This window comes from Nerophis lumbriciformis, linkage group LG01, assembly GCF_033978685.3.
Source record: "Nerophis lumbriciformis linkage group LG01, RoL_Nlum_v2.1, whole genome shotgun sequence".
NCBI lineage: Eukaryota > Metazoa > Chordata > Actinopteri > Syngnathiformes > Syngnathidae > Nerophis > Nerophis lumbriciformis.
Window position 1 is genome coordinate 24,303,851 of NC_084548.2, and position 25,177 is coordinate 24,329,027.

Genomic DNA, 25,177 nt, shown 5'->3' on the forward strand with positions numbered 1-25,177 from the left:
GCAGTTCGCTCCCTGTATAATCAGTGTCAGAGCTTGGTCCGCATTGCCGGCAGTAAGTCGGACACGTTTCCAGTGAGGGTTGGACTCCGCCAAGGCTGCCCTTTGTCACCGATTCTGTTCATAACCTTTATGGACAGAATTTCTAGGCGCAGTCAGGGCGTTGAGGGGATCTGGTTTGGTGGCTGCAGGATTAGGTCTCTGCTATTTGCAGATGATGTGGTCTTGATGGCTTCCTCCGGCCAAGATCTTCAGCTCTCACTGGATCGGTTCGCAGCCGAGTGTGAAGCGACTGGGATGGGAATCAGCACCTCCAAGTCCGAGTCCATGGTTCTCTCCCGGAAAAGGGTGGAGTGCCATCTCCGGGTTGGGGAGGAGATCTTGCCCCAAGTGGAGGAGTTCAAGTACCTCGGAGTCTTGTTCACGAGTGGGGGAAAAGTGGATCGTGAGATCGACAGGCGGATCGGTGCGGCGTCTTCAGTAATGCGGACGCTGTATCGATCCGTTGTGGTGAAGAAGGAGCTGAGTCGGAAGGCAAAGCTCTCGATTTACCGGTCGATCTACGTTCTCATCCTCACCTATGGTCATGAGCTTTGGGTCATGACCGAAAGGACAGGATCACGGGTACAAGCGGCCGAAATGAGTTTCCTCCGCCGAGTGGCGGGGCTCTCCCTTAGAGATAGGGTGAGAAGCTCTGTCATTCGGGGGGAGCTCAAAGTAAAGCCGCTGCTCCTCCACATCGAGAGGAGCCAGATGAGGTGGTTCGGGCATCTGGTCAGGATGCCACCCGAACGCCTCCCTAGGAAGGTGTTTCGGGCACGTCCGACCGGTAGGAGGCCACGGGGACGACCCAGGACACGCTGGGAAGACTATCTCTCCCGGCTGGCCTGGGAACGCCTCGGGGTCCCCCGGGAGGAGCTGGACGAAGTGGCTGGGGAGAGGGAAGTCTGGGCTTCCCTGATTATGCTGCTGCCCCCGCGACCCGACCTCGGATAAGCGGAAGAAGATAGATGGATGGATGGAGTTTCATAGTTTGAAGCTTTTTTTAAACTTGATTTAGACAACATAGTCCTCCCGTCTTCTTCTGGTGTTATACTTTATGCCCAAGTCTCGTAAAACTGCTTCTGGCTAAACTTGTAAGCCTTGCCCACAAACACCCTACTGTTTTACTACTGTGGTATCTTCTAACAGACATATCCGGCATGTTTGATGGAGGTAATGTATGCTAACAGCGTCATTTATCACGATTACATAATACACACAATTTGTTTTCCTCTCTCTTTTTTCTTTTTTTTTTTCATTTATGTGTTTATTAGGGGCCCCGCAGGGGACATGGTGGGGAAATTTTTGTTAGCAAAACAAACAGAAAAAAACCTTTTTTTTTAAAAAATATCCTGAGAAACTGTTGCAAGATTGTGCAAAACCTTTGCGAGATCTTGAGATAGTTTTCTATATCAATAAAATATAGGTGAATATGATTTTTAACTGATTTGAAAACAAAGTTTTCTTACTTACGGTTTAAAAAAATCATGGCTATTGTAATTTTTTTGTATTAATTAAAAACATTTATAATGTGATTTTTGTTGACAAATGTCTATGTTACATGACATGCAATTTTATTTAAATTATTCTTGAATATCCAAATCAAGGCCCATACTTTTTTTGGTACACAGCAATAATTTTTTCATTTAACATTTTAATAGTTTTTTCTTTTGTAGTGTGGTCCTATGCAGGCTGGTTTTATTATTAGTAGTATTTATCTTTAATTGTCACCAACCAACAACAACATGCTATCAGCCAAATATGGTCGCCGGGCCAGACTTTGGACGCCACTGGTGTAGAACAACATGTTTACAACAGGGCTCAACACAACATGCTCAAATGCACAACATACAGTAGATGTTATATGTGAATGATTGTTAGCAGTTGTAGTTCAAAGTGTCAGTGACATTTTCCAGATAAGACCTGGGGAGCCTCAGGCGGAATCATTTTGTGATTGAAATGCAAATGATGGAGTGCTACTTCATTGGTATTCATAAGACTTATCTGCTATAATCAGTAAGAGTGAGCACAATGTTCACCATCCTTGGCCAAGGAGAGTGGTTATTCAGCCCCATCACTCACCATGAAGGACAATTTATCATCAAGTACTGTGTTAACACAAATACTCTATGACTTGTCAGTATATATAAGAAAACACATTTAAAATGCTTATAACCTTGCTTGAAGAATAAATTAAAATTTCTTCTCTGCAATAAATATTTTACTTTTTTTAACATTTTAATGCTGCAGATGTAGCTGCTGTTATTCCCTTATACAGTGATTCATATCATTCATACATAACCACTAATGTCTGCAGCAAATGAGGGGGACCCTCTGGCTGTATTCAAACTACTTAAAGCAGTGGTTCTTAACCTTGTTGGAGGTACGGAACCCTGCCAGTTTCATATACGCATTCACCGAATCCCTTCTTTAGTAAAAAATAAAAACAAATTATTTTTTCAAATTCAAGACAATGTTATATGTGTTTTACTAGTGCACAAAATGAACTGGGCATGCACCACAACAAATTACACACCTGCAAATCAGATGGAAAATTAGAGGGAACATTGTTTGGGGGTATCCATAATAAAAGTTTTTATTTACACGATGAGTTGGGTGTGTCTTGACCTCCGCGGCGGAGGCTGCGCCGAACCCCTGAGGCCGAGTCACCGAACCCCTAGGGTTCGATCGAACCCAGCTTAGGAACCATTGACTTAAAGCAAACATGACTTATATTCTAAAATAGATAAAATACTTCAAACCACCTGTGGGTGTCTTACATTCCCAAGGTGAAGTGGCTATGAAAGACTCACTATAATTATCAATATAGAATCAATTACATACTGTACTTATTTATATAGGTCATGCACAGTATACACTATACTAATTTCCTGAACACGAGCTCACTGTCTTAACAGCTGTAGAATATGTTGTTAAATGGACACTACGGTACCAGTTTATTTATAAGGACGCTGTAACACTACAGAACATTTGAACAGTACAATGGCATCTGTTCACATGAAGACATACGTAAGTGGTCTCCTGTATTGCTGGACCAATACATATTCTGAAAACCTATGAGACACATTAATCAGATTGCCAATTTCAAAGCATTTTCTGGATATTAAAAACCCGATTAGGACCCCTGGCATATACGTCATATGTCTACCTGAATATTTGGTCATGTGAACGTTAGGGGTGTAACGGTACACACACATTTTGGTTCGGTACGTACCTCGGTTTAGAGGTCACGGTTCGGTTCATTTTCGGTACAGTAAGAAAACAACAAAATATACATTTTTTGGTTATTTATTTACCAAATTTGTAAACAATGGCTTTATCCTTTTAACATTGGGAACGCTATAATAATTATGCCCATGTTAATCAACATTAAACTGCCTCAAGTTGTTGCTCAGATTAAATACAATGACAAAACTTTTCTTCTACATATAAAAAGTGCAACATTAAACAGTTTCAAGTCAACTCATCATGCTTAATTTATTACAGCATTTGGGAAGTCTGTAGTTGATTTTTATTATGTAAATGTTATATTTTTATCGACATGTGATAGCAGGGACCCTGCCATTCAAAACTAGGCTGCTGCATTGTGTGTGTGTATATATATATGTATATATATATATGTATATATATATATATATATATATATATATATATATATATAAATAAGATAAATACTTGAATTTCAGTGTTCATTTATTTACACATATACACACACATAACACTCATCTACTCATTGTTGAGTTAAGGGTTGAATTGTCCATCCTTGTTCTATTCTCTGTCACTATTTTTCTAACCATGCTGAACACCCTCTCTGATGATGCATTCTGCTTCATCTCCTTGTTGTGTGCGCAGATGTGCACTGCACTCTCTAAAAGCCGTAGATGTTATTGTCACATATGCATGTACAGTAGATGGCAGTATTGTCCTGTTTAAGAGTGTCACAACATTGCTGTTTACGGCAGACGAACTGCTTTACGGTAGACGAAAACGTGACTGCTGTTGTTGTGTGTTGTTGCCGCGCTGGGAGGACGTTAATGAAACTGCCTAACAATAAACCCACATAAGAAACCTAGAACTCGCCCTCGGTCATTCTACAGTTATAACATCACTGGGCAGGCACGCTGTTTATATTGTGGGAACGCGGACGTGAAAACAGGCTGTCGACGCGTCACTCAGGTCCGCATGGAGCTGGAAGGGGCGTGGCCTCCAGCTCCGCATTCATTTCGGGAGATTTTCGGGAGAAAATTTGTCCCGGGAGGTTTTCGGGAGAGGCACTGAATTTCGGGAGTGTCCCGGAAAACCCGGGAGGGTTGGCAAGTATGATGTCTGGCAATTAAAACAATCTGAAAGGAAACAATGACTCCAACACTTGCTAGGAGCAGAACATTCATACTTTGTTCTCCAGTCATTGTTCAATGTCCGATTTTTTGCAATTTGATATATTAATCTTCTACTCACCCCACAGCTGCTTCATTGTGACACATATGTAGGATGATGGGAGTCCTGCATACATGAGCCACCCTAGTTCAAAAGTTTTCATCAAGCCTATTTTGGTGATGTTCGGCGGGCCAACAGAAAAGCTTGTGGCCCACGGGCCACCATTTGAATAGACCTGGTGGAGGGAATCAGTACTTGCCGTAGCAGAAAATCTGATAACACACCTACAGATAATGATTTTGATCAGGCAACAACATTTAACATAAAGGCACGCATTTAGTCTTCAGGGTCCAGCTTTTTGGCTGAAAACTATATTTTAGTTTTGTTCTGACATGACGTTATTGCCATCAATATTTTAAATATGCCCGATTGTAGCTGAGATAGGCTCCAGCGCCCCCCACGACCCTCAAGAGAATAAGCGGTAGAAAATGGATGGATGGATGTTGATTCACATCAAAAGTAGAATATTCTTATTGGATGAAAACGATAATAACCTTAATTGCGTGCATGTCAACGTGCTTGTAGACTTCAGGATAACACATCAGGTAACGTGTTAATTAAATACTTTGTGAATCCCGTGTCCATAGTGAAGTAGAACTCCGTGGCTCCCATTGAAGCTTCAAAACAATCCTCTGGACTACACAGAATTCAATTGCTAACATGACATCATATTACATCAAGCTGAGTTGGAAACATGTTGAAACATTTTTAGCCTCTGATGATGTTGTAGTTTTGTTCTTGTCTGCATACAGCCTTAAATCCCTCTGGGAGGCTTTCGGAAGTGGAGTGTTTTGTCTGCCCATTACTGGTCCGCAGGGTCGTTTTTCTTTTTTCTTTTTTTAATACTCCAGATGCTTTGACCCACACCCCCAGCGCTCAGTATGCCCTGCACAGATTGACCTGGCTTCTGTCAAAATGAGTCCGGCTGCATATTTTTAGTGCAGAGAGGGAATGCTTCTGGGTTGCTGATGAACTCTGCTGCGCCATTTCTTGCAGAATCATTGTAATTGTTTAGATTGAGCACGGTCGACTCTGGCGGCCATGTCAGAGCCAGAATGACAGACAAAGCTGAACGGCTGTTTTGTCTGTGCTTTGTCTCAGGCAGCAATTTGATTTCCTACAGCTTATAAGGAATATTATTTCCACTAAAGATGAATAACTCAATCTAAAAAGGCCATTAAATAAGTAGTCCGAACTACTTATTTAATGGTTGGACCGATCATGTACTGTGTTTTTCGGACTATAAGGCACACTTAAAAGCTTTTCATTTTCTCAAAAATCGGCAGTGCACCTTATAACCCGGTGCGCCTAATGTAAGGAATAATTCTGGTTGGGGATACCGACCTTCAAAGCTATTTTATTTCGTACATGATGTAATGATAAGTGTGACCAGTGTAGTCACACATAAGAGATATGTGTAGACTGCAGAATGACGCTTATAAACAACACCACAACTTTAAATGTTCCATTGAGAATATAGAACTAAGGCTGAAACGACGCGTCGACGTAGTCGACGTCATCGGTTACGTAAATACGTCGACGCCGTTTTTGTGCGTCGGCGCGTCGCATATTTACGTCACACTACTGTCATGGCGGAGCGCAAAGCAGACGATGCGAGCGAGGGGAAAAAAGCACGCCAAAAGTGTCGGAGTATTTCAATAAACGGCCTAATAATGTTGTTGTATGCACACTGTGTCGAGCGGAAATGGCCTATCATAGCAGCACAACGGCTATGAACGAACATTTGAAAAGAAAACCCCCGACAGCGTTCTTGCCATCACCATCAACAAGTCAATCGTCCGCGTGCGTATACGTTGTCATTATTACACAAAAACATGAATGTGTCATTTGTATCTGCGTTGTAAATTCATAAACTAAAGCACCGTTTCGCTCTGAGAGGCGCGTTTGGCGTGCCTGTTCAGTGTTTACAAAGACGCGCTCCTCTTTAACGCTGTGGAGAGGCGGCGGCGGCGAGCGAGCGGCGAGGCGGGGCGCGCCGGGAGCGACGCCGCAAGAGACAGGGGACGACGAGCGAGCGAGGAAGAGGAGCTGAAAAGCGAGGAAAGAAAGAGAAAAGAGTTGGAAGAGAAAAGACTTTGTGTAAAATTAAAAGATTGTAAACCTGGCAAAGCCGTCTGGCGTTCAGTCTGTCGGTCCTGAAAGAACCCCACGGCACAAGACGTGTCACAAACGCTAACGTTAATTAGTTGTGCAAATACCTTTTACAACATTAACAGTTACATATATTATGTACAAACCAACAATTAACTTTCACTTTAATCATACTATCATTGTTGTGTTATTAAGCAAAATAAGCAATACTTTTACTTTTGTTGAAATGTTTACACTGTACACTTTTTTGTATTGGATGTTTAGCTTTATTTTTGCACATTTTAGCAAATAAGCAATACTTTTACTTTTGTTGAAATGTTTACACTTGTTACAGAATATTTCCGTTTTGCACTTTTTTGTATTGGATGTTTATCTTTATTTTTGCACATTTTAAAGCAAAATAAGCAATACTTTTACTTTTTAAATGCTTATACTATTCCAGAATATTAAGATTTGCACTGGATGTTTACTTTTATATTTGCACATTAAAAAGCAAATAAGCTACTTTTAATTTTGTTAAATGTTAAAAGTTTTAAATGTTTACATTGTTACAGAATATTTTGTCATGTTGTTGTCAATGTTGACTGAGTGGCCATACTTTTTTTTTTGTAAATAAAAGCCATGCCTTTTGAAAAAACTGGCCTACATTTATTTTTTCCTCTTCATTTTAAATAAAAAAAAAAAATCGGTAAAAGGAAAAAAAATCTATAGATTAATCGAAAAAATAATCTATAGATTAACCGATTAATCGAAAAAATAATCTATAGATTAATCGATAGAAAAATAATCGTTAGCTGCAGCCCTATATAGAACATTACACACGGCGCTCAAAAATCTGTCAAAATGTTTTAGTATGAATTTGGTAAGCTATGAAGCCGCACCGCTTGATGGATTGTCAACATTATGGTGTGAGTATAAACACCGCAAAATGGCACCCATTAGCAAAACATATTATCTATGTTTTGTTTTCCAATATTATGCAAAACCAACTTTTCTTACCTTCTGATGTGTATTTGGGATCTGCATAAGTTCTGAAAATTTGGCACCCTTCCACCGTTGTAGTCAACAAGGCTCTTCTTTTTCTCTACCTTCTTGTTATGCGGCATTCACCCTCCGCTGTTGCCATTTCTAATATAAAGCAGCGTAAAGTTCTAACTTGTATCTCGCTATGGAAGCGCTAAAATTTACCAGTGTAGTGGGTTTAGATAATTCACCCATGGAACTTTAGTAATTATCACTCCATCTTATCTGTCTTGTCTTTTAACAAAGAAACAAGGAAGTCACAATCTTCGTTCAATGAATGTTCTGCAATTTGTCGTGCCCAAAGTAAGAACTGAACTGGGCAAGAAAGCATTTAGGTTTTCAGCACCGAAGACTTTGAATAACCTACAATCGAATATTAAACTTCAAAACCTTGTTACATTGAATGAGTTTAAAGCTTCTGTGAAAAGATTGCAGTCTATCTTGTCTGTATGCACATGTGTTATGTGAGCAAGTTTTAATGTTGTAAATGTGATGTTTTATGTGTTGTTTGCTGTTTTTTAATGTAACCTTGCTGCTGCCCTCTTGGCCAGATCTCCCTTGGAAAAGAGATCTTTGATCTCAATGGGATATTACCTGGTTTAATAAAGGCTAAATAAAAAATAACAAATAAAAAAATTAGAGAGCTCCGGTCCGACGGTTTTTCACGGGACACATTTCTGGTGTTAGTGAGCCACGGGTGAGGAGATGCTGCTCCGTTATTGATTTAAGTGAAGTCTGAATGTCATTAAAACAGTTAGCTCCATCTTTTGACACTTCTTCAACTCCCATCCTTGCACGCTACACCCCTACAACAACGATGGCTTGAAGATTATCTGTAAAACATCATCTATGCAACATTTTGACCAAAGAACCACCGTTACATGTTATGTAGACCACAAGGAAGTGTTTTCCATTCAGGAAAAAAAATAAAAAACTTTAATGTGCCCTAAAATCCAATGCGCCTTTTGTATGACAAAAAAACCTGACTAACCCGCTCATCAGCAGTGCTTCTTATAATCCGGTGCGCCCTAAGGTCCGGAAAGTACGGTAGATATACAGTAATGTAAAATATCAAAGGGTCTACTTTCTGTTACCTTACAATGTTTTCTCTTGGTTTACAAGATCATAAACGTGCACACACAATGCATACAACCTTGCGAACAGTTACATTAGGGTTTTCTACACCTTCATTTATTTGTGGTGGTCTGCCCACAAATGCTATTGGACGGCGACAGAAGGGTTGGGCGCTTTCGTAAATATGTTTTTTGGTGCTGTCTGCTCATCTTCGCTCACAATCAAATTATGATGTGTCTGTTTGGCATATCGTTACAAATCTGTCCACTTCTGCTTGTGTAAGGAAGCCGCAGGCCAATTTACAAACAAAAGGCGACACTAGGAAAGAAACAGCACAAAACTTAACAAGAAAGTTAACCCAACACAACAAACTACCATAAAAGGACTGATTACAAAAAAACATGTAACTTTAATGGGCAGCACGGTGAAACAAGGGTTAGTGCGAGTTCAATTCCCGGGCTCGGGGTCTTTCTGTGTGGAGTTTGCATATTCACCCCGTGACTGCTTGGGTTCCCTCTGGGTATTCCAGCTTCCTCCCACCTCCAAAGAAATGCACCTGGGGATAGGTTGATTGGCAACACTAAATTGGCCCTACTGTGTGAATGTGAGTGTGAATGTTGTCTGTCTATCTGTGTTGGCCCTGCTATGAGGTGGCGATTTGTCCGTCCCAGTGCAGCTGGGATAGGCACCAGCACCCCCGCGACCCTGACAGAGACAAGCGGTAGAAAATGGATGGATGGATGTTAGGGATGTCCCGATCCAGGTTTTTGCACTTCCGATCCGATACCGATATTGTTTTTGCACTTCCGATCCGATACCGATACTGACCGATACCGATACTGACCGATACTGGCCTATCCGAGCATGTATTAAAGTTTAAAGTTATTTAGCCTACTTAGTTGTCAGAATCATGTTCAAAATGGTTTTAGTACTCTTGATAACAACTAGCCAGCTGAATTAGGGGAGTTTGAATAATACCCAATGGTTGGTAACAAGAAACTGACCTGTTTATTCAAGGATAAACACAAAATAGACAAAATTATACATGACAAACAGAAATGGCATCATTGAAACTAGGGCTGGGCGATATGGCCTTTTTTTAATATTGCGATATTTTAAGGCCATATTGCGATACACAATATATATCTCGATATTTTGCCTCAGCCTTGAATGAACACTTGATGCATATAATCACAGCAGTATGATGATTCTATGTGTTTTGATTGATTGATTGAGACTTTATTAGTAGGTTGCACAGTGAAGTACATATTCCGTACAATTGACCACTAAATGGTAACACCCGAATAAGATTTTCAACTTGTTTAAGTCGGGGTCCACTTAAATTGATTCATGATACAGATATATACTATCAGATATATACTATCATCATAATACAGTCATCACACAAGATAATCACATTGAATTATTTATAATCCGGGGTGTGGAGGGGGGGGCGCCTGATGTAAGTGTCAAAAAGACAGCCAAAAGAATTTGATATGAGAATAAATCTAAAGTTAAAATATAGGGTAGAAATGCACCCATTTGCAGGAAATGTAGTCTTGATTTTCAAAATGTTCTTTCAAGGCTTGCATGTCTACATTAAAACATTCTTCTTCATACTGCATTAATATATGCTACTTTTAAACTTTCATGCAGAGAAGGAAATCACAACTAAAAAAATCACTATTTTTTCATACGGTGTTGATGTGGACATTTTTGCCTCGGCATTTTGATGGTGTGGACGTGTGGCACCGAATGGAGATAAGCGTCTCGACAGACGTTATAATATTTGAACAATGATGACGAAAACTGTTTTCTCTGTCATGTCCATGTGTCGAAAATTGTTATGCGCTTCCATCCATCCATCCATTTCTACCGCTTATTCCCTTCGGGATCGCGGGGGGACGCTGGAGCCTATCTCAGCTACAATCGGGCGGAAGGCGGGGTACACCCACCCTGGACAAGTCGCCACATGCGCTTATTTTTTTATTTGATTTTGTGCGTGGCATAGATTTGCCGTGCGCAGAGGACGTTTGAGCAGGCGCGCACCTTAGCGGCTGCGCTAGCATCACAGCTAACGTTAGCCATGCTGCTTTCTCTCTGCTGGGAGAGGGCATATACGTATGTGACGTGTGTAAGAAGTTGCGCTTGCTGTCTGTGAGAAGGAGACAGAAGAAGGAGTGGGAAGAGCCAGTAGTGCAATGCCAGCAGCTAAAAGCAACTGCGTGAGAATCCATAGACCTGTGGATGTGTTGAAGGTGTGCTGGAAAATGCGGAACGGAAATAGGGAGCAGCAGAAAAGTGGAATGTATTATTTGAATCTGTGCGTTGGAAAACATGGACCGGAGTTTTTTTTAAACTGGATCTGGATCTGCATTTTCCCATGCCTTGCCGATACGCATTTTTTGCCAAATATCGGCGGCCGATCCGATCCAAATATCGGATCGGGACATCCCTACCATATTTTGGAATTCAAATGTTGACCGGTATTACAATGACATGTACGTTATCTATAAACTCAGTACACACTTACATGGAAACCAGGAAATGTGTACCACTGCAAGAAATGAAATTTAAGCCAGTAATCATGTTGTTGGTAACCCACCTGCACAGACAAACTTCAGACCTGTGGGAAACACTACATTTCACTAGAAAGAGTAGTGAAAGTAGAAAAAGCGCCATTCCATCAATGCGATCACTCTTTCAGGAAACAATCCTTTGTGTTATGTTATGTTTTAATCCATCAGCTCTTTCGTCACATTTTTCTAGTAATTTAATTTCTGATAATTTGATATAATTTTGGTCTAAGTCTTAAATTATTTGAATTCAGACTTCACCTTTCAACTGACCCTTGTGTTTTCCCTACTATTCAGGCTTTCAGCGGGCTGGACCTAAGGCATCTGTGTCCTACATCTTTTCCTGTTCTGGATGTTCAGACGTGATCTTCAACAACCAACATTCTCAGGATGGGAAATTCTGAGGAAATCATGTTAATCTGCCAAGACATTATCTCACAGTTTTCAGCTTGAGGAAGAGAAACAAGCAAAGTGCGGTGGAACTTTGACCATGACGGACCGGGCTCAATACAGCAGGAGCATGTTAACTCGCAGCGGCCCTTCATGGATGTATCCCAACATGGCTTTTTTGTTGCTCTGGATGGTGCTCATGTCCATCTGTGTGGTCAGAACCCAAGGTCAGCAGTACCCTGTAGTCACCACCAACTATGGAAAGTTGCGAGGTGTGAAAGTCACATTACCCAATGAGATCCTGGGACCAGTGGAACAGTATTTAGGGATTCCATATGCATTGGCCCCAACAGGGGAACGAAGGTTTCAGCCACCGGAGCCGCCCATGTCCTGGCCAGGCATTAGGAATGCTACTCAGTTTGCTCCAGTTTGCCCTCAGTTTTTGGAAGATCGCTTCTTACACAACGATATGCTTCCTGTGTGGTTCACAGCCAACCTGGATACAGTGGTAACTTACGTGCAAGAGCAGAGCGAGGACTGCCTACACCTAAACATCTTTGTCCCTACCGAGAATGGTAAGTCCAAGGTTTTTTTTGTCGTGTTTGGGGGTCTTCACTCAGAAAAAAATATGCGTCTTTTACATTAACAATTCAAAAACGATGAACAGAGGCCAATGGCATTCTGGGGTGTTTATCTTCCTGATTGACTAAACAACTAGAAATAGTTTGTAAATTGTGCAACATGCGGCAGATGAGCTGATGCAGCTGCACTGCATGTTAGATGACCTGGGTGTGGGTTAAGCAAGTTACTGGTGTTGTCCTAATGTGCCATTTGCCCCCCTTGTACAAGCAACACGCCAACATAATATTTCTAGCTAATGATTTTTGGGTGATTTTTAACAATATCTGGTTGGATAAACACAACACTGCACTCAGATCTAAGGTATCCTATTGGGATATTGCTTGTCTATAGAGCAGTTTTGAAACTTTAACAACTTTCTATGTGAAACTGTCAAGAAATAAGACACTAAGAATTAGAGATGTCCGATGATAAATGCTTTAAAATGTAATATCGGAAATTATCGGTATCAGTTTCAACCACCCGATATTCCTGGGAGACTCCCGAATTTCAGTGCCCCTCCCGAAAATCTCCCGGGGCAACCATTCTCCCGATTTCCACCCGGACAACATTATTGGGGGCGTGCCTTAAAGGGACTGCCTTTAGCGTCTTCTACAACCGTCGTCACGTCCGCTTTTCCTCCATACAAACAGCGTGCCGGCCAAGTCACATAATATATGCGGCTTTTACACACACATAAGTGAATGCAAGGCATACTTGATCAACAGCCATACAGGTCACACTGAGGGTGGTCATATAAACAACTTTAACACTGTTACAAATATGCGCCACACTGTGAACCCACACCAAACAAGAATGAAAAACACATTTTGGGAGAACATCCGCACCGGAACACAACATAAACACAACAAAACAAATACCCAGAACCCCTTGCAGCACTAACTCTTCCGGGACGCTACAATACACACCCGCTACCACCAAACCCCGCCCCTCCAAACCCGCCCACCTCAACTCCGCCCCCCCACCTCAACCCCGCTGCCCTCCCCCCCATCTCCCGAATTCGGAGGTCTCAGGGTTGGCAAGTATGCTCTAGTATACTCTGGACTGAAGCTGTGTGCCTTCATTGTTTTTATAGCTGTTATGAGGCATGTTTAAAAAAAAAAAAAAATGCACTTTGTGAAAGTCAAAGTATAATATTTCCCATAGTAATGGGAATCAGGATTATCTCAGGGAGAGCATGTCCCAACTTCCAAGCTGCTGTTTTGAGGCTTGTTAAAAAAAATAATGCACTTTGTGACTTCAATGATAAATATGGCAGTAGCTTGGTGCTTCGTTTCAGTGCTAAATGACTGTAGTGCTTGAGGGTGATATTGTACAAGTAACGTCTGTAAGTAAGTACGCAGAGTCTGACACCCCTTTTTAGAGTGTATTGCTGATCTTAAAGGGAAACATTATCACCAGACCTATGTAAGCGTCAATATATACCTTGATGTTGCAGAAAAAATACCTTTTTTTTTTTTAACCGATTTCCGAACTCTAAATGGGTGAATTTTGGCGAATTAGACGCCTTTCTATTATTCGCTCTCGGAGCGGACGTGACGTCACATCAGGAAGCAATCCACCATTTTCTCAAACACATTACAAACACCGAGTCAAATCAACTCTGTTATTTTCCGTTTTTTCGACTGTTTTCCGTACTTTGGAGACATCATGTCTCGTCGGTGTGTTGTCGAAGGGTGTAACAACACGAACAGGGACGGATTCAAGTTGCACCAGTGGCCCAAAGATGCGAAAGTGGCAAGAAATTGGACGTTTGTTCCGCACACTTTACCGACGAAAGCTATGCTACGACAGAGATGGCAAGAATGTGTGGATATCCTGCGACACTCAAAGCAGATGCATTTCCAACTGGACTGGACAGATCAGCTTTCAGGAAAAGAGAGCGGATGAGGGTATGTCTACATAATATATTAAATGATGAAAACTGGGCTGTCTGCACTCTCAAAGTGCATGTTGTTGCCAAATGTATTTCATATGCTGTAAACCTAGCTCATAGTTGTTAATTTCCTTTAATGCCAAACAAACACATACCAATCGTTGGTTAGAAGGCGATCGCTGAATTCGTCCTTGCTTTCTCCCGTGTCGCTGGCTGTCGTGTCGTTTTCGTCGGTTTCGCTTGCATACGGTTCAAACCGATATGGCTCAATAGCTTCAGTTTCTTCTTCAAATTCGTTTTCGCTACCTGCCTCCACACTACAACCATCCGTTTCAATACATGCGTAATCTGTTGAATCGCTTAAACCGCTGAAATCCGAGTCTGAATCCGAGCTAAAGTCGCTATACCTTGCTGTTCTATGCGCCATGTTTGTTTGTATTGGCATCACTGTGTGACGTCACAGGAAAATGGACGGGTGTATATAACGATGGTTAAAATCAGGCACTTTGAAGCTTTTTTTAGGGATATTGCGTGATGGGTAAAATTTAAAAAAAAACTTCGAAAAATAAAATACGCCACTGGGAACTGATTTTTGATGGTTTTTATCCTTCTGAAATTGTGATAATGTTCCCCTTTAACACACCAACAACAGCCCTAAATACAACACCGTTAACACTGCAGTGCCAGGCTGGTCAGTAGCCACAACAACACATTTTGTTTAATACTAGCACTGTTTCAAAAATACCGATTTCATTCTTCGACCAGTTAAAATGTAAAATATACAGTGGCAGTTCAAGGCGAAATACTACGCCTGGGCGATATGGCCTAAAAGTAAAATTACAGATTTTTTCCCCAAAAATTCGATTTACAATTTTTTCAGATTTGTTTCCGTACTTTTAAAATAAAACAACATTAAAAGACAAATGTAATTCAAAACAAGTGTTTCGTTTATTTATACACAAACTAGTAGTTTGAAAATACACTGCATCTTACTCTTGGCAAAATTCTAATTTGTATAATGTTTTTAGACCAGATATAAATTGTGCTTTTAATGGAAATACATTTCAAATAATTAAATTAAAAGCTCACTTTGGGAAGCAATACTTCTGCTTGAAAAAAAAAAATGTAGCATTGACAATTACATGCAAATAAACATTGAGATCATTAAAGTGCACACTTTAAACTTCTGTTTTGAATAACATACTTCTGTAAATAAGAAATGTACATACACATATACATTGTATTCAAATAAATAATGAAGTAAAACATTGAGAGGACTATAGTTTGTTTTAGCCTTTTTCATTCACACATCTTGGTGGTGTGTAGCGCAACTGCTTTAGTGATCGCTCTACGCATTGTGCTTCTTTCTCATCAAACATTGCATCATCATACATACCTGGTGTAAATGATTCCACCATAGTAAGGTGACTTTTCGCCGTGTAGTTGTTGTTGTTGTTGTTGCGTCTTGTTAGGCTCATGGAGAGTTGTATTACCCGCACTCGACTGAAGGCTTTGGTTTCAGATGTTGCAATATGTTTTTGAAACACGTGGAACATTTGTTCCACGATGTTGCCGCAAAACCAAAGTACTGACAACACTTTTCATTTCTTGAGAACAACTGTCTCGCTCTCGTTAGTGTTAGCATTAGAGATGTCCGATAATGGCTTTTTGCCGATATCCGATATTCCGATATTGTCCAACTCTTTAATTACCGATAACGATATCAACCAATACCGATGTATGCAGTCGTGGAATTAACACATTATTATGCCTAATTTGGACAACCAGGTATGGTGAAGATAAGGTCCTTTTTAAAAAAATAAAATAAAATAAGATAAATAAATTAAAAACATTTTCTTGAATAAAAAAGAAAGTAAAACAATATAAAAACAGTTACATAGAAACTAGTAAGTAATGAAAATTAGTAAAATTAACTGTTAAAGGTTAGTACTATTAGTGGACCAGCAGCACGCACAATCATGTGTGCTTACGGACTGTATCCCTTGCAGACTGTATTGATATATATTGATATATAATGTAGGAACCAGAATATTAATAACAGAAAGAAACAACCCTTTTGTGTGAATGAGTGTAAATGGGGGTGGGAGGTTTTTTGGTTTGGTGCACTAATTGTAAGTGTATCTTGTGTTTTTTATGTTGATTTAATTAAAAAAAACAAAAACAAAAAAAATTATACCGATAATAAAAAAAAACGATACCGATAATTCCCAATATTACATTTTAACGCATTTTTTGGCCGATATTATCGGACATCTCTAGTTAGCATTAGCCATGTTTTGCTCTGTGTGCTGCTAAGGAAGTACGGGGGTGGCGCAAGCTACAGAAGCTCCTGAGGGGCAAAAAGCATGCCAGAGCAAGAGGTGGAAAAAAAAAATGCAACAAAAAAACTTGAATATAGCAACAAAATCGATATGGCCCAGGACTACAAAATGCTTATGAGAACTTGAAACTCTGTAGGAAGTGACATGTCACTTCCTACACATGTTGCCTTTTGTAATGTCAAAGTATCTTGACAACCAACGATAAGGTAGAGATTACTTCTATTACCACATCAAGTGACTTGACAGATTAAGTGACATAAATTCCTAAAAATTTGAAAGCTAAGTCCAAATTACAACTGTAGTGAATGGTCATGTTGAGTCTTAAACAGAGACAGACATACTGTCCCTCCTCCTTTATCATCAAATCAACATTTTTGCTGACTTAGCCATACTTTACTGAGCAGCCACGACAGAGACACAAGCATAGCCATATCTGGTACTATGGTCATCATCACATTATCCCTTTGGCATCCCTCCTACTGTTCTGTCATTGTTCATGTTCCTGGACTTGACTTGCATGCTTGATTGTTAAGGTCTGTACTAAATAGGGTTGGTTGGGTATTGTTTGAATTTGGACGATTCCAGTTCCCAACAATTCCCGATTCTGATTCTTTTTAGAGGCAGAATAAAAAAATAAAATACTATTCTCTCAACGCTATTTTTAAGAAGTGTAGAAATAAATACATGAATATCAATCCTTTGAGCTAGAATGAAAATGTTTCCTTCCACAGGAGTACACGTTCAAAAACATTTCACTTTATTTGTTCAGCTCTCTCGGTTTTACGCGTTTATTGCCAATAACTATTTTACTGGTAGAAGGCTATTTTTAAGTAGTATATAAATAAATACATGAATATCAATCCTTTGAACTAGAATGAAAATGTTTCTTTCCACAGGAGTACACGTTCAAAAACATTTCACTTTATTTGTGAAAAACATTTACACATAATTTTGTTTATGTGTGAGGGATGTTCCTATCAGGGTTTTATGCTGCCGATTCTGATGATGAAATTGTCAGTTACTGATCACATTTATTATTTGTATGTTTCTTAATTCATTGACAATGCAACAATTTCAACACAATATTTAAACATGTCCCCTATTTTCTTTAATTACAAGACACAAAACCAGTGAAGTTGGCACTTTGTGTAATTCGTAAATAAAAACAGAATACAACGATTTGCAAATCCTTTTCAACTTATATTCAATTCAATACACCTACTCAGTGGCCTGAGACTGCAAAGACAAAATATTTAATGTTGAAACTGAGAAACTTGTTTTTTTTGCAAATAATTATTAACTTAGAATTTAATGGCAGCAACACATTGCAAAAACTTGGCACAGGGGGCATTTTTACCACTGTGTTACATGGCCTTTCCTTTTAACAACACTCAGTAAACGTTTGGGAACTGAGGAGACCAATTTCTGAAGCTTTTCAGGTGGAACTCTTTCCCATTCTTGCTTGATGTACAGCTTAAGTTGTTCAACAGTCCGGGGTCTATGTTGTGGTATTTTCGGCTTCATGTTGCATCACACATTTTAAATGGGAGACAGGTCTGGACTACAGGCAGGCCAGTCTAGTACCCGCACTCTTTTACTATTAAGCCACGCTGTGTTAACACGTGGCTTGGCATTGTCTTGCTGAAATAAGCAGGGGCGTCCATGATAACATTGCTTGGATGGCAACATATGTGACTCCAAAACCTGTATGTACCTTTCAGCATTAATGGTGCCTTCACAGATGTGTAAGTTACCCATGCCTTGGGCACTAATACACCCCTATACCATCACACATGCTGGCTTTTCAACTTTGCGCCTATCACAATCCTGATGGTTCTTTTCCTCTTTGGTCTGGAAGACACGACGTCCACAGTTTGCAAAAACAATTTGAAATGTGGACTCTTCGGACCAAAGAACACTTTTCCACTTTGCATCAGTCCATCTTAGATGAGCTCGGGCCCAGCAAAGCCGGCAGCTTTTCTGGGTGTTGTTGATCAATGGCTTTGGCTTTGCATAGTAGAGTTTTAACTTGCACTTACAGATGTAGCGACGGACTGTAGTTACTGACAGTGGTTTTCTAAAGTGTTCCTGAGCTCATGTGGTGATATCCTTTACTTTTTTTTGGATGCAGTACCGCCTGAGGGATCGAAGGTCCGTAATGTCATTGCTTACGTGCAGTGATTCCTCTAGATTCTCTGAACTTTCTGATGATATTACGGACCGTAGATGGTGACATCTCTAAATTCCTTGCAATAACTCGTTGAGAAATGTTGTTCTTAAACTGTTCGACAATTTGCTCACGCATTTGTTCACATAGTGGTGACCTTCGCCCCATCCTTGTTTGTGAATGACTGAGCATTTCATGGTAGCTGCTTTTATACCCAATCATGGCACCCACCTGTTCCCAATTATCCTGTTCATCTGTGGAATGTTCCAAATAAGTGTTTGATAAGCATTCCTCAACTTTCTCAGTCTTTTTTGCCACTTGCACCAGCTTCTTTGACACATTTTGCAGGCATCAAATTCCAAATGAGCTATTATTTGCCAAAAATAACAAAGTATTCTAGTTCGAAAGTTAAGTATCTTGTCTTTGCAGTCTATGCAATTGAATATAGGTTGAAAAAGATTTGCAAATCATTGTATTTTGATTTACATAACGTGCAAACTTCACTGGTTTTGGGGTTTGTACATAAAATTGTTAACAATTCTCATTCTTTCCGAACATGTTCTATTGTAAATTTGTAAACGGGAGATTATTCTATTGTAACTTCATAAGCATGTTTCAAACAAACTAAACCAAGTCAATAGTACACAATAACTAAACAAAAGTACAAACTACTTTCTATTACTTATTAAAATCCCTTGGTTTTTACCCTCAAGGTCCCATCTGTGTCCAGGAAATTGTTGCCTGAGTTTGTAAACATTAACAAAAACGAAAAGAAAAAAACAAGATTTAATAAAAATAAAAATAGTATAATATCAATAATGTAATTATATTAACGTTAGTATCAACACTAGGGCTGCCAAGTTTCAGAAAATGACAAGAGTGAGACTATAGTGACATGATGGGTTGGAAAAAATATGGCCTTTTTTTTAACACTGATTAGGCCTCTTTTAACGTTGATTTTATACCTTAAGACTGATGTCCTCACCTCCAGCGGCTCTGCCTGCACCGTAGCCTTCTAATGCTAGTCCTAATTAACCAGAAATTAGATATGAAAATCATCTCTACTGTTTTCTCTGGTGGCTCTTCTGTCTCATATTGTGCATCTCCATCCATCCATTTTCTACCGCTTGTCCTTTTGGGGTCGCGGAGGGTGCTGGAGCCTATCTCAGCTGCATTCGGGCGGAAGGCGGGCTACACCCCTAGACAAGTCGCCACCTCATCACAGGGCATATTGTGCATCTGTGTTTCCAATTTGTATCTCTTCTACATCTCTGTCCTCAATCTTTTCTGATCTCCCCTAAGCTTTCATTGTTGCCAACTCCTCAGTAAGGAAGGTAGCTGGGAGGTCGAGTTCAAGGTCACAACCTATTGTGATCGAGGGAGTCGGGGTACAGACAGTGGACTCATTCAAGTACCTCGGGGTGTGGGTGGACAATAAGCTGTACTGGACTGTTAACACGGACCACTTGTACAGGAAAGGACAGAGCAGGCTGTACTTCCTGAGGAGGCTGCACTCTTTCAATGTCTGTAAAAAACTCTTGTGGATGTACTACCAGTCTGTGGTTGCCAGTGTGCTGTACTACATCTTAGTGTGCTGGGGGGGCAGTACATCTAAGAAGGACAGCTCCAGACTGGAGAAACTGATCAGGCGGGCCGGTTCTACGATCGGAATAAAACTGGACTCACTGGTGACGGTGGTAGAGAAGAGGACTGTGGAAAAACTAGTGAGCATCCTGGATGATGCCAGTCACCCTCTGCATACCGTTATCAGTAGCCAAAGGAGCCCGTTCAGTGCTAGACTGCTTCATCCCAAGTGCAGGACTAATAGACTAAAAAACTCCTTTGTCCCACACGCCATTAGACTGTACAACTCCTCTCTGGGAGGGAGGGAGGGTACTAGGATGACAGGGGATGCAAAACAATAACAGTGCAATAATTTTTCATAACATGGTCACTACTGCCTAGTTTCTCTTGTTATATTCTTATTTTACTGTTATATTTTTATTCTCGTTGTTGCTTTTTATTTTCATTCTATTGTAATATTTTTCTATTTTGTTTCCATTTAAACCCCCATTATTTACTTTTTACTTTTTAAATTCGATCTCAACTCTGTACACTGCTGCTGGAATTTTAATTTTCCTGAGGGAACTCTCCTGAAGGAATCAATAAAGTACTATCTATCTATCTATCTATCTATCTATCTATCTATCTATCTATCTATCTATCTATCTATCTATCTATCTATCTATCTATCTATCTATCTATCTATCTATCTATCTAGCTAATGATTGTGATACAAGTTGGTGGATAACATCATTGCCTGGAGGAGAGAGGAATAACGTAGTGGGAAACATAAAAAGTAAATTAAAAATGCAAATTATGGCTAGAACTTTAAATTATTTTTGTTATGATGATTCTTAGTTTAGTTGGACTTTTCTTTTCTACATTGTTACATGTAAGAGTATCACATTTTATCAAAAGACTATAAAGTGTTGTGATATATTAAGGACAGAACCAAATCTATTGACTGGCTCATTAACATGAACGATGGGTTTATTTTTATTCTTACTGTGACGGTGATGAAACACCTACATCTCACGCTGTAGACCAATTAAGGCAGAAAAAGTGGCAGAGTGGGTGTGCGTGTCCTCTCTGCTCTTACGAGAATGGAATGAACTTCATTGTGATTGCACTTAAAAGTACAAAGAAATGTACAGTATATTCAATACAAGCTGTCTAAGAGCAGACATTCAGTAGACACCGCAGCACCGTTAATACATTGTGGACCATTATTAGAGTGATACGCGCTTTCATGTCTCCAAAACATCCAAAAAAGTCGCTAGATTTGTCGCTAGTCGCTTTTGAGAAAGAAAGTCATTAAGAGAAAGTCACCAAGTTGACAACCCTGCGCTGAGGCGAGGGTGAAAGATGGAGACGTTAAGACCCGCCTTAGGTTGCTTCTGATTGGTTTACAACTAGATTTAGGCATAAACATTTATGGATTGGTTCTGGGATTGGTTATTTTGGTCAGTCAATCAGAATTACTCAAACTGCGGCAAGTTGCGGGGAAAAACATTTATTATGAAAAAAAAAAATTGCGTATTTAATGGGGAAATATAAGCGTGAGAAATGTCAAGTGTGGCGTGAGAATGGGGTAAATTGCGTGACTCTCACGCTCAAAGTGTGAGGCTTGGCAGCTCTGCTACACTGTGGATTAATGGCTCGATCCTCCTGTTACGTGTGTGCCAGGCAGTGATCGACAACAACAGAGCAACCCAAATGTTGTTGTTACATTATTCTCTGTCCAACTCCTATTAAAACTAAGTGTTCATTTCCTGTTGATAATTGTTTACTTTCTGCTGTAATGCTCTTCCATCTACACTTCCATCTACTTCTTCCTTGTGTTGTTTCAAGCTAATTTAGCAGCTAGTTTAACTATTAGAATGCCTGCTCTGGCTTGCTCTTACTCTGTGTGTAACATTTTTATTCTTGTCTTCCTGTAATAATGATACTAATGATACATAGTGGCAAATTTAGTTTGTTTGCCACTATGGAGGATTATTGACTGAGAGAAGCTGCTCCACACGGTGTATGGAGATGGACAGTTAGCTGCTTAGCCACATCTGTGGCAGATAACTCTTCCGGTTGGCATTATAAGATAAGATAGAATAAGAATATTTATTGTCCTTGCACAAGCATACACAGTACACCAGTTCAACGAAATTTTGGGCACATAATGTTCTCCTCAGTGCAGAACAGCTAAATAATAAGAACATTTAGAAACAAATATAATACCATATTTTCCAGACCATACGGCGCACCGGATTATAAGGCGCACCGCTGATGAATGTTCTTTCTTCATATATAAGGCGCTTTAAAGGCCTACTGAAACCCACTATTACCGACCACGAAGTCTGATAGTTTATATATCAATGATGCAATCTTAACATTGCAACACATACCAATACTTACTTTACTAAAGTGCAATTTTAAATTTCCCGCGACATATCCTGCTGAAAACGTCTCGGTGTGATGACGTCAGCGTGTGACGTCGCGGATTGTAGAGGACATTTTGAGACAGCATGGTGGCCAGCTATTTAGTCGTCTTTTTCATCGCAAAATTCCACAGTATTTTGGACATCTGTGTTGGTGAATCTTTTGCAATTTGTTCAATGAACAATGGAGACAGCAAAGAAGAAAGCTGTAGGAGTGAAGCGGTGTATTGCGGCCGACTTCAGCAACACAAACAAGGCCGGTGTTTCATTGTTTACATTCCCGAAAGATGACAGTCAATCTTTACCATTGGCCTGTGGAGAACTGGGACAACAGAGACTCTTACCAGGAGGACTTTGAGTTGGATACGCAAACACGGTACCGTGAGTACGCTTCCAAACATTTGATCGCTTGCCCGTACGTGCGTGTCGCTATGTGCATGTCACATACGTAACTTTGGGGACTTTGGGGAAATATATGTGCTGTATGAACTTTGGGGAGGTGAATGGTACTTTGGGCTGTAGGATTGAGTGTGTTGTGCAGGTGTTTGAGTTGTATTGGCGGGTTATATGGACGGGAGGGGGGAGGTGTTATGCAGGATTAATTTGTGGCATATTAAATATAAGCCTGGTTGTGTTGTGGCTAATAGAGTATATATATATATATATATGTCTTGTGTTTATTTACTGTTTTAGTCATTCCCAGCTGAATATCAGGTCCCACCCACCTCTCACAGCATCTTCCCTGTCTGAATCGCTCCCACTGCCCTCTAGTCCTTCACTCTCACTTTCCTCATCCACAAATCTTTCGTCCTCGCTCAAATTAATGGGGAAATCGTCGCTTTCTCGGTCCGAATCGCTCTCGCTGCTGGTGGCCATGATTGTAAACAATGTGCAGATGTAAGGAGCTCCACAACCTGTGACGTCACGCTACTCGTCTGCTACTTCCGGTAGAGGCAAGGCTTTTTTGTCAGCGACCAAAAGTTGCGAACTTTATCGTCGATGTTCTCTACTAAATCCTTTCAGCAAAAATATGGCAATATCGCGAAATGATCAAGTATGACACATAGAATAGACTTGCTATCCCCGTTTAAATAAGAAAATCGCATTTCAGTAGGCCTTTAAAGGAGTCGTATTATATATTTATTTTTTTTCTAAATTGAAAACACTTCCTTGTGGTCTACAACATAACATGTAATAGTGGTTCTTTGGTCAAAATGTTGCATAGATTATGGTTTACAGATCATCTTCAAGCCGCTTTCTGACAGTCGCTTTTGGATGCGCCAATTTGTGGGAGGTCTTATTTACGTGGCTCACTTTCGGCAGCGTCTTCTCCCCGTCATCTTTGTTGTAGCGTACAAGGACGGGTGTGGAAGAAGTGTCAAAAGATGGAGCTAACTGTTTTAATGACATTCAGACTTTACTTAAATCAATGACGGAGCAGCATCTTCTCATCCGGAAACAACAACACCGGAAATATGTCCCGTGAAAAACCGTCCGACCGGAACTCTCTAATAACTAAAGTTCCTTGGGTGGATAATGTAAACTCACTACACCAGTATGTTTTAGCGCTTTCATGGCGAGTTTACTGACAGATATAAGTAAGAACTTTGCACTACTTTATATTAGAAATGTCAACAGCGGAGGATGAATGTCCCATATTGAATGTTCCCTACCAGAACGATAGGGCTGCACCACGCACTGTAGGATTCTTCTATTACCCCTAACTCCAGCATAGATTTTAATTCCTCCCGAACCACTTTGCGTTTGTGTTCGAGGAGCCTGTAGGGCCGAGACCGCACCGTAACCCCCGGGCTGGTCTCTATATGATGTTGGATGAGGTTTGTGCGGCCGGGCCGAGGTGAGAACACATCAGGAAAGCGCCGCTGCAGCTTGGCAACATCCGCTTTCTGCGCTAACGTGACCAGATTGGCACAGAGGAGGGGGGAGGGCAGGACAGAGCGCGGGACCTCTGGCCCGAACTCCTCCTCCTCCTCAACCACCGTTACCATGGAAACAGGCTGCGCCTCCTTCCATGCTTTCAGTAAGTTGATATGGTAAATTTGGGTGTCTCAGCCTCGGTCCGAGTGTCAGACCTTGTAATCCACATCACCCACTTGCCGTGTGACCTCAAAGGGTCCTTGCCACCTGGCGAGTCATTTCAAACTGAATTTTGGAAGTAACACAACCACCGTTACCATGGAAACAGGCTGCGCCTCCTTCCATGCTTTCAGTAGGTTGATATGGTAAATTTGGGTGTCTCAGCCCCGGTCCGAGTGTAAGACTTCGTAATCCACATCACCCACTTGCCGTGTGACCTCAAAGGGTCCTTGCCACCTGGCGGGTCATTTCAAACTGAATGTTGGAAGTAACACAAGTACTTTTTCTCCCGGTGAAAATTTTCTTAGCTGATTCCCCCGGTTACATACATGTTGCTGACGTTCCTGGGCACGGAGCAAATTCTCACGTGACAAGTGCCCCACCGTGTG

At 40.6% G+C, this 25,177-nt stretch overlaps 1 protein-coding gene across 2 annotated transcripts in view; it reads left to right on the top strand.

Moving 5' to 3' along the window:
• The window catches only part of nlgn4xa (neuroligin 4 X-linked a), a 286,243-nt gene that overhangs the window by 40,571 nt on the left and 220,495 nt on the right, over positions 1 to 25,177 (top strand). For both annotated transcript variants that reach the window (XM_061977860.1, XM_061977866.1), the window contains exon 2: positions 11,580 to 12,247. In XM_061977860.1, coding sequence (XP_061833844.1) covers positions 11,773 to 12,247 — 475 coding nt within the window. In that variant the 5' untranslated portion in view covers positions 11,580 to 11,772. The remainder of the gene's footprint in view (positions 1 to 11,579; positions 12,248 to 25,177) is intronic.